General features: G+C 43.8%; 1 protein-coding gene across 1 annotated transcript in view; it reads right to left on the reverse strand.

The window, feature by feature from the left end:
- fat3a (FAT atypical cadherin 3a) overlaps positions 1 to 12,278 on the reverse strand; it is a 143,398-nt gene extending 131,120 nt beyond the window's left edge. Inside the window, exon 1 of the mRNA XM_078243259.1 lies at positions 8,972 to 12,278. Coding sequence (XP_078099385.1) covers positions 8,972 to 12,278 — 3,307 coding nt within the window. The remainder of the gene's footprint in view (positions 1 to 8,971) is intronic.
- Positions 12,279 to 13,951: the final 1,673 nt, after the last annotated feature.

Here is a 13,951-nt window from a genome sequence, read left to right on the forward strand (position 1 = left end):
CTTTATACACTTTGCTGGAGGTGCCATTGTTCTGTACATGTGATACTGTCATGCTTTTTGTTTTTTAGCTGTTAGAGTACAACAGAGGTTAAGAGAGACATTTTGTTGTGGGCTGGGACAGGGATGGGGACGGGGACGGGGGGTTGTTAAAGGTTGTAAATGCAATGAAAAATCAATGAAAACATTGTTAAAACAAATTCAAATAACGGGAGCCCAGACCAGCGTTCCAGATGTATTTGGGTTCAACCAAGAAGAAGTTGAAAATTACATTTAAAAAGATCAGCGTATTATTGTGTTAGAACGCCTAGGAAACAGACGGAGTGCCTACTGGGGAATAGGGAATTAACTCTTACCCCAAGTGAAGTTCAAGTAACTCAGGGTCTTGTTCCCTCAATGGAGAGAGAGAGATTGGCTGGAGAATTGGAGCAGCGGGCCGGTATTATATTCGGTCTACTGTCTACAGTCTACAGATTGTTGTGACTGTGGTTTATATTAACCCGCAGGCTAGCAAGAGCATTGCCTCAGAACTGATCCTACAGCTGCTGTCTCCCGATGCTCCTAATCTAATTATGGGCGACTATACAAATATGTGTTTTGCCCCACCGGAAATGGAAAGATACTGGATCAATGTTATGGCTCAATTAAAGGAGCTTACAAATCCATCCCACTCCCCCCGTTGGGGACGGCTGATCACAACTGTTTCCACAACACATTCCAGCTTAACATACATGCCTACAGAGTGGGAAAGTGTTCACCAGAAAAATAAAACTCCGGTCGGAGGAGGCAACACTGACGCTGCAAGGCTGTCAGGACTGCCTGGTGTGGGAGGAGTTTATAGAATCATCTTGGGACATCAACGAACTCACAGAAGTGATCAGCTCATGGGTATCATATTGTGAGGACATTGTTATCCCTAACAGTAAACCCTGGGTGAGCAAACACCTTAAAGTGTTATAAAACAAGAAAAAGTTTGCATTTAAGCAAGGCAACTTCGCTGAGATAAATGTTTTACAAAAAGGAGATTAAACGTGAAATTAAGAAGGCTAAATTGGGCTACAAAGAGTTGAATACAAACAGGCTTAGCCTGGGACAGTGTTAGGAACATGGTTGGGTTAAATGACAAAGCTAAGAAAAGGGTGGCTTTAGAAGGCTTTTGAGAATAAATTTGGCCTGCAGAGCCTGTCCCTGATGGCAGCTGTCTTAACCAACCACCTCTTTACTCCAGCTAAACTTGATCTGGCTTTCCGAGCCTGTCGTTCAAATGGAATTTGTTTCATTAAGGATTTATATATTGATGGAGTGTTTCCCTCATTTAATCAGTTATCAGAAATATTTGCTATTACCCACTCTAACTTTTTTCGCTATCTACAAATCAGGGACTTGGTGAGGAAGGGCTACCCTCCCTTTCCCAACAAACCACTATCCACCATCTTAGATCAACTTCTGTCCAAAAACCCTAATCAAAAAGGCTCTATTGCTCAGATATAATCTTTAATAAATCATTTGGACACACAACTTTTTGATAATTTGAGAACCCTTTGGCAACAAGACTTTGACAGCCCTCTTTCTGAGGCGTGTGGAAGCCGTTTTTCACAGTCAAAAAAGTAAACTTTTTAGGTGAGACCTTGAATGGAAGAGAGTTAAGTGGTCTGATGCCTTCTGATGAAGGATTTGAATACGGAATAAAAAAAAACGAAAAAGATTGAAAAAAGGTCTATTTTTAACAAATCCTGTCTGGTCTGGAGAAAATATATTTAAGGGAGGACGGTATCTAAGCTCTGAGCAAGGGCCTTAGCCAGTATCTTTACATCAGCAAACATCTTTATTATTTACAAAATTCAGGAGGCAATTCACAATATAAAAATAGAATGGAATATAATGCAGGAGGGGGCTTTCACATCAGGGACCTGGGCCCTGATCCGAGTACACTTGAGCCTAAAGTCCAGTTGGTTAGATTAGTGTAAACCTGTGGCCAAGTCTACTTGAAAGGTGGTCTCAGTACAGTTCATGTGTTCTCTTGTACGGTTCGCATCAGGTATGAAAACCAACTGTACCAAAATATGGACTATGGACTCAGGTGGTAGAGCGGTCGCCTACCCATCGGAAGGTTGGGGGTTCGATCCCTGGCCCTGCAGTCCTATGTCGAAGTGTCCTTGGGCAAGACCCTGAATTGCTCCCGATGCTGCGCCATCGGAGTGTGAATGTTTATCTGATGAGCAGGTGGCACCTTGTACGGCAGCCTCGGCCAATGTGTGTGAATGGTGAATGGTTCCTTTACTATGTTAAAGCGCTTTGAGTAGTCGTTAAGACTAGAAAAGCATTATATAAATACAGTCCAGTTACATTTATGTGTATTTAATGCGTCTACATGGAGTTTTAAACCGGATATGAAACTGTCTCAATTTAATACTGATGCCTCTATATCAGACGGCAGTGCAGCCCCCTGCAGACAGACTCAGATCCAGCAGGAGGCTGAGAGCTCGGCGCCTGACAGCAGCCACTCCTCCTTTGGCCAAGAAGTAGAGCTTCACCTCGCTGCGGTGCAGTCCCCGGGACAGCATGGTTACTGAGAACGCCAGCCGCATGTGTAAAATGTAGCAGCTGTGGATGAGAGGGAAGTTGACTGCTGAAAGTCAGACGTTTTCGCGGATGATTTTTCCTTGACGTTGGCTAAAACCTCTTTGGGGGGGGGTTAATAATGCACACCTGTGTATTTACCTCGTCTAGATGGCAGGATGTGGGAGGATTTCAGACTGGACACTGCGGCACACCAACATGCTGCTCTGTGCTGAGTGCAGACCGAGGCTGCAGCTGGGAGACAGAGAGCGTCTGGCGGTAGGGTGTGTCCGGATGCACGTTTTTGTTACCTCTTGGGGACCTTTCATGTGTGTTTTGTCAAGGAGGTTTAATTAGAACTGTGCGTACAATCTTTTGTGGTTTTGAGGTTTCTTTTGTTTATTTCTATGATTTCAACTCTGATTTGTTGTTCCCAAATGTAGCATTATGTGTCCCTTGATTGATAGTGAGTTCACTGTGACCTTTCTTCTCTCATCAGAGTACCTAACAACATCACTGGTATTTCATCAGTTAAGACATTGATTTTTTTGCAGTTTACAATTCCAGGTGTAAGCGGAGTGTGATATAATTTGATCCCTCATAATGGCTTTTAATCTCTCCCATAAGGGTGCTATGGATATATCTGAGGTTCCGGCCTGCTGTCCTTTGCTGCCTGTCATCCCCCATCTCTCTCCCCCTTTCTTGTCTATCCACTGTCACTATATAATAAAGGGAAAAGCCCCCAAAAAATAATCTTAAAAAAAAGAAAGGAAACAAGATGGCTAGACAGAAACTTAATGAATGCTTTATCTTAAAGTAAGACAGAATTAAAGTGCCACGGTCGATAGGAAAGGTTGATTTGGCATACTGTATTAATATTCAAAAAATGAACTTTAGAATATCAAAAAGTATCACCAGAACAATTGTGTTTCTCCAGCTAACAAATAAAAACGCAGGTAAAATCGAAGCACCGTGATTATTCGAATTATTGAGCAGTTGACAGAGAGCTCCAAATCTTCCGCTTGACCCGCACATCACACCTCCGTTTCATCAGTTTTTGACATTTGGTAATCAGGTTGCATTAGCATGCAGCAGCACCCAGCATGGCCAGAAGCTTATGAGGGAGTGTCAGGATGTTGCAGCAGCTCTCAGGGCCACTTGATGCTGGCATCCAAAATCTCTAACTGAAGGCACACACACACACACACACACACACACACACACACACACACACACGGTACACACACGGTACACACACACATACATACGGTACAGGCACGCATGCTTCCACACAGACAGACACACACACACGGTACACGCACGCATGCACACACACGGTACACACACACACACACACATACATACATACATATGGTACACGCACGCATGCTTCCACACAGACAGACACACACACACACGGTACACGCACGCATGCACACACACAGTACACGCACACATGCATGCATGCACACAGACACACACACACGCACACACAGACAGACACACACACACACACACAAGCTCCAGCCATATCCCGGCTGACACCTCAACGTAGCAACGTAGTAAAAGGACACTCATGCTCCTTCTCAGCCTGCAATTATGGTAAATGCAGTCATTAATTCACTAATCATGGTTCTAGAAGGAGTGCAATTCTGTGTGATTTCCAGTGTGTGTGATTAGTGTGTGCTGATGGTCCAACATGTCGCTGTGTGCTCTTTAAAGAAAAGTCAGTGAAAGCCTGCGCCATGCAGCGGACATTCAGAAACTAGGCTCTGGCAAAATGCAGCTCCGAGTCGGATCACATAAAATAAAAAATACAGGAGGTCTCCCTTAACGTTACCTGCTTTTGTCTGGGACTGACTTTGAACTGGTCTGCAAGCCAAAATGGGCCAGCACCTGTAAGGCCATTTTATAACTTTGGAACCAGGTTTGGTTCTCCAATGGTTTTCGGAGTTTTCAAACATCTGAATGCTTCACAACAATGGACTGGTGTTGTAACATGCATACATTCATGCATCACATCTGTAAGTGATTTCCCCCCCATAAAGACACTGCTTCTCAAGAAATGCTCAGTTGAAGTGAAGCACTAGACTGCTGCAATAATATCCCCAGGTCAGTGCTTTTTATATTTGGATTTACCTAACAAGCTTACTGTATATGTAAACCTGTAGTTACTGTGTGTGTGTGTGTGTGTGTGTGTGTGTGTGTGTGTGTGTGTGTGTGTGTGTGTGTGTCTACAATGCTGGTTTTGTTGGGAAACAAAGCCGTGGGCCTCCCCGCCTGTTAGAAATGAATCACTGTAGAATTGGGAGCCATGAATTCTCTTTCACCTCCTCCTCTTTTCTTTCTTTCTTTCTCTCCCAAAACGCAGCGGTTCCCAGGGAGAAGTGACACTGTGATTAAGAGTCTTGCTGTGAAGAGCTTCCTGCTGAACAGAGTGGGCGGGAGGATGAAACATGGAAAGGTTAGGCTTTCAAGGTAAGTGTGTGTATGTGTGGGAAGTAAAGGCGGGTGTCTAGCAGCTACTGGCAGACTACAACACATCTATATTGACAAACTCAACAACAACAACAGCATTAAGCCGCCCACCACCTCATTATTTTAGGTTGCGAAATATCAGAGAAAAAAAAAAACACCTACACTGACACTACACACTGGGAGAGTGCTAAATACACACTTACACGGCAAATAAAGAGCCTTTACAGCCCAGAGACGAAACCAGGTGCATCCACAGCAAGAGCATCCATGCAGTTAGACAATCTGTTGAAGGCTGAAACTGAAATATGTTTCTGCTGCTGCAAATAGTGTTGAGTATTTTTGACCATGTCCCTGCAGGTGACTCACATCATCTTGAACTTGGTACTAGTCTTGGTACTACCACTGCTATGCTGATGACAGCCAGCTTTCTACCAGAGCCAAAGGAAGGTATCACTGGCTGTCACATAGCTCGGACTGGATGTCAAGACACAACCTTCAGCTCAACCTGGACCAGACTGAGCTTGTGTTCCTTCAAAGGAAAGGATGCTCCTACTGAGACATGTCCGTCACTATCCACAATACTGTGGTGATGGGACTGGAACAGTAAGGACCATTATTTCAGGCAAAAACGCTTGTGAGTTTGAGATGTCCACCCATGCCCCGCCCCTATGACCAAATTAAGACTTGATAACATTATTGTTTACAGAGCTGGTTGTGTGTGTGTGTGTGTGTGTGTGTGTGTGTGTGTGTGTGTGTGTGTGTGTGTGTGTGTGTGTGTGTGTGTGTGTATATATGTGTGTGTGTGTGTGTGTGTGTAGGCCAGAATAATTCACTTTAAGTTGTAATTGTGTTTCTCAGCAGCTCGGGGCTGATTTATGGTGCTTGCCAAGGCCCAGCTAACAAGGCCATCAATCCTCCCCCCCACTCTGCTCCTGTTCATCACCTTGGGACAACTACACCGGGTTAACGACTGTGTATGTGTGAGATTGTGTGTGTGTGTATCTGTGTGTAAATGTGTTAGATATATAATAAGTCAAAAATGTCCTATTGGCCACCTTCAGTCGGGAACAGCTGATGTATTCAGCATGACTGAGGGAGGGGTGGGGGGGGGGGGCTGGTCATGCACTGAACCAGCCACAGTCAAACACTTGTTGGGTTGATGCAACAGGCTGTAGTGTGATGCTGCTATTGTTTCACAAATAATCTGCACTTTCTTTGTAGTAATATTAGTAGGTATTATTCTACATAATTTGATAACAAGTTAAACTTATGTCTGTCCTATAGATTCTAATGTTGTGGAATGGTGTGTTCATGTGCAACTGTACAGACCTGTAAGAGACATTGCAATGTCATGCAGTGTCATGTTTTCCCACCAGTGATGCACTGTTTTGAGCAGGTTGTTATGCACATGACTCACTGTATAAAGCCAGTGAAAGAAACATAAAAGCCATGGCGGAGCAGTTTTGTTCTTCTGGGTTCAATTGTCCTGCAACATACCTTGATTAAGTGCTTTTTTTTTCTCAACTGGCGCTCAGAAAAGTCAGATGTTGTTTGTTATTACTTGAACACACCAGCATTAAAAACATTTTTCAAAAAAATAGCACTTTCGAATTTCAAATGCATGTGTTTGCAGCCTGTGCGAACAACTGATTATCAAATATAAATATACACCCACCTTCCTCACTGTAGCCATACAAGAATTAACCAGAAAACATGACAAAACGCGTTACACAAAAATGATGTGATTGTGAAGTGATTTCTTTTGTCTAGATTCAGGTTTTGCTTTTACTTCGTTACTTTTGTGTTTTTTATTATTTAAAGGAGTGATAGAATGCAAAACCGATTTTACATTGTCATAGTTGAAAAATGACAGTTTGGAGGGTAAATAGGACATACATAGAACCTAAAAATTCCATTGACACTTCTTTCCTCTGCAAATCTCATAATTTGAAACTGACTCTGAAAATGGGCAAATCTCAACGAACCACCGAGTTGACGTCAACTCGGTGGCCCCTCCTTATTTGGCTACACCACTGACCTTAGGTCAGCTTAGTCTTCTAAATCTAGGTCACGCTGATCTCAGAAATTTCATATATTGTTTGTCTGCTATTTAATTACTAAATTCACTTCTGAGACTTTTTTATGCGAGAAATCAACTATGTAGAGGACAAATATGTAGGTATGTGGCGTGACAAAATTCAAAGTGTAAATATACTATAGTTAGGCCGAAAGTGTAGCTAGCTAGCCGCGATCTTTACCCATAGGATTGAAGGGACACTAACAGCTAATGAAACCCCTCAAATTCACAAAAATGCATTAAATTGAAATCGGACACAAGTGTTAGCTAAGGGGTAGCTGTAATATAAGTGGCGTGACGAAATTCAAAGTGTAAATATACTATAGTTATGCCCCGAGGTAGTCCAGTAACCCAGAAACGGTGACTTTGCCCTGGGTATGGACCGCAGCGGTCTTCCGCTGTCTCGTCAGACTGTGTGGAGCTCCTGAAGTCCGACACGTCTTACCAAATTTGCAATTAGCCATAAATTTTCGTAAAACGGCCCATATTTGAGCTTTATATAGTTGATTTCTTGCTTAAAAAAGTCTCTGAATTTAGTAACGAAACCTTGCAGTGTCTGAAATATGAGACCTGCTGTCTCGTCTCCAACGTATGTGTATGTGGTTCGCTCAACCAATCAGCGCACAGCTCATCTAAATATTCATGAGAATACCACATTTGGAAGAAAAGCTCTCGTTCCAAATACAAAAACACAGGGATGCATAAGGGCCCATAGAATAGCAACTGGGCCATTTTCAGCCCAATCAGTGTTACATACCCTATTAGGAGACCTTAAGGAACAGTGTGAAATACCCTATATAATCATTCTATCACCCCTTTAATGAGCATTATTGGAGGAGCCTGAGGCCAACGACTACTTCTGTTATTGTTGTGCACATGACAAGTAAAGAACCTTAAACCTTGAAATGACCAACAACAAAGAAAAAGAGCCATGGACAAGCATTATTGAGCTACAGAAATTCCTGCCACTTTAACATAAAGCATCACCAACACAGCCAACACAGAGATGTAAGCACAATATCAACTCAACATTATCAGCAGCCCGCAAGCTAGGGTTGGGTCCTAAAACCTGGAGCCGGAGTAAATGCCTGAGCTGCCCTCTGGTGCTCTGAAACAGACATTACAGGCAACAGAAGCATCGCTGCATGGGACGCTAGTTAACACTACACTTGGCAGCAGGTAACGTTAGCCTACTGTTACCTATAGCTGCCTTAAACACAGTTAAAAAAGCTGACAGCTCAACGTGTGACTGTATTTCACTAGAAAGGATTCCAACCGTCTGCAGCTAGACACAGAGAAGACTGTGAACGCCGCTCTGCACGTTTGATGCAGGTACGTAGCCAAGTATTTGAGGAACAGGGGGCTAAGATTACATCTACAATTATTATTTATTATTAAATAATATAAATTAAGTGTTTGTTTCAATGTTTTAAGAAGCTTGTGGACATAGTGGCATTTGTTTTTACAAGCAGTTTTTTGAACACCAAAGTTAGGGGGGCAGCTGGGGCGGGGCAAGGTCAGCTGCCCCCCCTTGCCCCCCTGTAGATCCGCCCCTGGCTGAGTGCAGTGTCACCTCTCTGGACATGGAGGTCTGCCCTCCTGTGGCCACAGACACCACCAGCAGCTTCTTCTCTGCTGCCGCTCTGCCACCTTCTTTTGTTCCATTCTTACAATCATGACTTTTTCATGTTACTTTTGTTCTTACTCTGTAACGACATCGCAATAATACAATGCCCAAAAAGTACAATACACAAATACGACTGTGTTACAGTAACGAGAGTAAACACAATTTGTAACTTCTACTCCTGGGCAATAATTCAAAAGCATGATAAACATAAGACAATTTTAAAGAAAACTCACCTGTCTCTTCATCAATGGCAAATCGTCCAAGCCCACTCCCATCACGAATGGAGTACTGGATTTCTCCATCTCTGCCAGCGTCATCATCGTTAGCAATGACTTGGAGTAGGGTAGTTCCAATCCGGGCATTCTCTTTAACTAATCCTGTCAAGGCAAAGTTGGAAAAGTATGGAGCGTAGAGGTTTTCGTTCACATCTACAACCTCCACCTCCACAAAGGTGACAGAGAGAAGGGAAACAGGCCTTCCTTTGTCTTTTGCCTTCACAGTGAGGTTGTAGAACTGCTGGGTCTCGTAGTCCAGCTCTTTTGTCAGCCGAATAGCCCCGCTGGCCCTGTCTACCTCAAACCATCCATTGTAGTCGTTGGCTAGAGAGTACCGCACCTGGCCTCCTAACCCCAAATCTGGGTCCTGGGTTTCTAACCAGGCCACAACAGTTCCTACGGGAAGATCCTCCAGAGCCCTGGCTTTGTACACACTGGGGATAAATAGTGGGGGACAGTCATTCACATCCCCTAATATGATTTTCAAAGTAGTTACAGAAAACCTCTGGCACCCTTTCTCTGCCTTGTCCCGGGCCTCAATTTTCAGGTTAAAAGCCAAAACAAACTCCCTGTCTAGTTGGCCAGCAACATACACTATCCCATTAGTGCAGTTGATTCCAAACTGGGTGGTGCTGGTCAAAATAGAGTACACAATCTCCCCATTGGGTCCTAGATCTTTGTCAGTGGCCTCAACCTGGATGACATCTGTACCTATGGCAGTGTTTTCAGGTATGACAATTCTATAGCCTCCTTCTTGCAAAAACTGGGGAGCATTATCATTAGCATCCTCTATGTAGACAGTAAGCAAACGCCAGGCAGTTTTCTGTGGCAGACCAAGGTCATAGATAGTTAGGTTGAGGAGATAACGATCCCTCTTTTCTCTGTCCAAAGGCAGGAAGACACTGATAAGGCCAGTGTCCATGTCAATGGTAAAACAGCTGTCAGTGTTTCCATCTGAAATAGAGTATAGAATCTGACCGTTGAAACCTGTGTCACCATCGTAGGCATTAACCTTGAAAACACTCGAACCAATCTTTAGGTCTTCTAGCACAGCGATATCTGTTGGAAAAGCTTTGTCAAACTGGGGCGTTTGCCGATTGATGGAGAAAAGGTCAATAAAACCTTCTTCAATTTTGGGCTTGGTGCTAGCTTTGGACTTTTTGAGTAACTTTTCAGCTAACTTTTGGGCTACCCTTGTCTCTTTACAGTTGAAACTTTTGGGAGGAGATTTCCCTTGAGCAAGTGAGATGTTAACAAACATAGGATCAGAAAAGTTCTCACCATCTGTGGCAGTTATTTTGAGACTAAAGACACCGTTCTTTGGACTGGCTGTGGCAAGAGAATGTTGCAGTGAAAGGACCCCTGAATCCGGGTTAAGGTTGAAGTACCCCCACTCGTTCCCTGAAATTATCTTATATTTTACCAGCTCCAGCTCATCTATATCAATTGCAGACATTGTGGTAATCACTTCATCCACTGGGAAATCTCTGGAGATCACCCCCTGGCATGCTACCTTCTCAAACAAGGGCTGGTTGTCATTTACATTTTCTAGGTGGATTGTTACATTGACTTCACTCTCTCGCCTGTAAGGTGACCCCCAGTCAGAAGCTCTGACAACAAACACAAAGCTCTCTGATGAGGATTCAAAGTCCAACTCTTTAGTGGTGCTGATGATACCAGAAAACTGATTAATCTTGAAGGGTAATGGCTGAAGGCTGGAAATGCTGTAAGTTATGTATCCATTTTCTCCTTTATCCTCATCAACTGCAGAAACTGTTAATACATTGGTCCCAACTAGAACACTTTCATTGACCAAAACCTCGTAAGATGACTGATCAAATGTTGGTGTGTTGTCATTGGCATCCTTAATGGTTACCCGCACTTTAACTTTAAGGTCACTATCTATTTCCAATACCTCAAGATTAAAGACATTCTGGGTCACCTGAGTGAACCAGTGAGTGGTAGAGATGACGCCTGTTAAGGTGTTCATTTGAAAAAAAGCTGAATCTGCAGAAGGTGTCAGAATATATTCTGCATCATCTGGCTCTGGCTTGATTTTAACAGCCTCTACAATCGTGCCTGGTGGTGAAATTTCATTCAGACTAACATCATACAAATCCCGCTCAAACGTTGCTTCCGCTGTCTGCCGTTTCTTGACCATAATGTGGACAACCTTGACGGCAGAAAACTTCTGTGGGGATCCCCTGTCTTTAGCCTGAAAAGTGAGGTTACATCCATAAGGGTAAGTCTCCCAATGTAACTCAGTGGCCTTTATGGCAAACTCATCGTCCACAGATCTTTCTACATAAAACTGCTCTGAAAGGTCTCCACCCACAATGACCACTGCGTCTATTTCTCCATTTAAGCCTTCATCTAGATCCTCAACAGTGACTATGGCATACACAGGGTTTTTATCAAGCCATGAGGGGCTGTGGGTGACCACATTCATGACTGGGGCATGCTCATTCACGCGCTCTACATGGACAAAAAGCTTGGCTGTACTGCTGACCCCGTTATTTCCATAGAGCTTCATGCCACGGTCCACTGCTAGGATTTCTAAGTCATACCGGTTCTGCTCATCAACATTGAGCTTTCCACTGAGAGAAACCACTCCACTGGTTGGGTGTACAGCAAACATGTCCATTTTCTCCTTGAAAAAATAGTAAAACTCCCCATTGGAGCCAATATCTGCATCTGTGGCGGTGACTTGTGCTATGCTAGTCCTGAGAGGGGTGCTCTCCATTATGGTAACAGAGTAGGTGGTGGGTGAGAACAAGGGTCGCAGGTCATTCATATCCAAGACCTGGATGCTGACTTTAGTCCAGGTCTCAAGGAGGGCCTCTCCCTTGACAGAGGCTTTTACTGTCAATACATAATTATCCTGAATCTCTCGGTTCAAGATAGCTGCGTTGCCACCTTTAGTCCTTATACGCAAGAAGCAGAAGTCGCCCAGCACATACTCCTCTGCCTTAAAAAACCCTTCGTCATCACCTGAAGTGATTCTGTAGCGGATCTCCCAGGAGTGCTGGGCAAGGTGGATGCCCATTTTAACTTTACTGTTGGCATAGGTGCGTGCTGCTGAATTTTCGTAAACCGTAGCGCGGTAGACAGCTTGAGTGAAGCCAAAGTGAGGTCCATCCTGAAGGCCCCCTTGGGTGTTCTGGCCGCAGCAGGGTGATGGCTTGAAGAGCAGCAACGGCAGCAGCAGGGCCAGGCTGAGGAGAGGGGCTCGCATGCCTGCCCACTGGCCCATATTCACATCCATCCCATCATCACTCCATCCTGAAACACAAAGAGACAGACAGAGGCAGGGGTTAGCTACCAGGGGAGGGATTTACATTATTTACAGGTTACTTATTTTATCCTTATTTGTATGTCCATTGGATAACAGAGATTGATTAGAAGTGTGGAGGGGACAGTTACCAAGTTACCAGGCAACGAAAATGAAGGCTGACATCATCCTTGTGTGGTCTCTGGACACTGAGATCAGTGTCAACAGTCAATTGCAAGTTTCAGAAAAACCAGAGGTGGTTTGACAAAGAACAAAATAATTGTATGGCTAGGAAGAGAAGTGTAACATCACCAAAACAAACTCTAAAAAAAATTAGTGCAGAGGGCGAAATGATGGGCTGCCACACCATGACCCTATCATAACCCAACCCTGAAATACATGAAAACTGCAGCCCTGTGTCCCAAAACCATGTAATTTCTACAGACGCAAACCAGTTATGGTTTTGAAACTGAGAGTCAAGTAGCTGTTGTGTTCAGATTTTGTTTTCTTTTTCAGAAAAAAAAAAAGTGTTCTGAAAGAAAGCAGCCACAAATATGTGCCAATCTGGGCTTTGGGAGAAAAGCCTGATCCGGTAGAGCCATGTTGTGGCCAGAGGAGTGCCACAGTGGTCTGCATTTTGATGACTCTGCACTTTCCACCACAAGGAATGGAGAGATGGGGCGGGAAAAGACAGACGATGTCTGAGCGCACTGATAATAACACACTGCTGAAGTGCACAGCAACAACACACACAGTTACACTCACATGTACAGTACAAACTGTAGAAACTGTCTTAACTTCTAACTGAAAATCATTTGGCTTTGTGAGTGTGACCAAACACCACCGATGCCTTAGCCTGCATTTAAATACAATTCAACAGTCATTCTGGGTAGAAAGGCTATAATTCAAACAACAATGCCAAAAAAACCTTTCGTCTGACCTTAAACTGTCATCTCAGTGTCAAGAGGGAGGGAGGGGAGGGGGGGGGAGCACTTCCTGCTGGAAGTGTCTGTGAGCAGTCTCAGTCAGCTTTACTGGGTCAGTACATCTCTCCTTTGAAAACTAGTGCCAGCAGGGAGGCACAGTAATGATGCCGCCACACTGCATTAACCCTCTGAATCCAGGCTGATTTTGTTCAGTTTTCACTCTTCACCTACAGACTGATGGCACAGTCACTGTGTATCTGAAATCCGAAATTGTTTGGGTGATTTGTCAGTATATCCACACTGCAAATATGTGTACATGAATGGATAGACAAGAGTGTTCCAGGGATATAAGAACCATGCTGATGGTACATTCTGAGTTCTAGCACGGCCTTATTTCCATTTGGGTCAGTGTTGTCTAACCTAGACTACTGATGCAATTACCAGGAAGTAAATGGTAATTAGCACCATTCATACATATGACAAACATAACAAACATACATATGATTTCTCACAAATGCATTGACATACATATGTCAATGCATTTGTGAGAAAATATATGGGATTACAAAGCTGTAGACATAGGGATACGTCAGACAATATCTGAGCATTTTGGCAAATCTGCACTACACAAGGCCATGCTGCAATAGCTACAGCAGTCCCTGTTTGACCTCAGGATGACTTTGATCCAAGAGAAAACCTCGAAACATTAACAACAGATTTGGAGATGCTGATTCCACCACC

The sequence above is a fragment of the Sander vitreus genome, chromosome 3 (assembly GCF_031162955.1).
Source record: "Sander vitreus isolate 19-12246 chromosome 3, sanVit1, whole genome shotgun sequence".
NCBI lineage: Eukaryota > Metazoa > Chordata > Actinopteri > Perciformes > Percidae > Sander > Sander vitreus.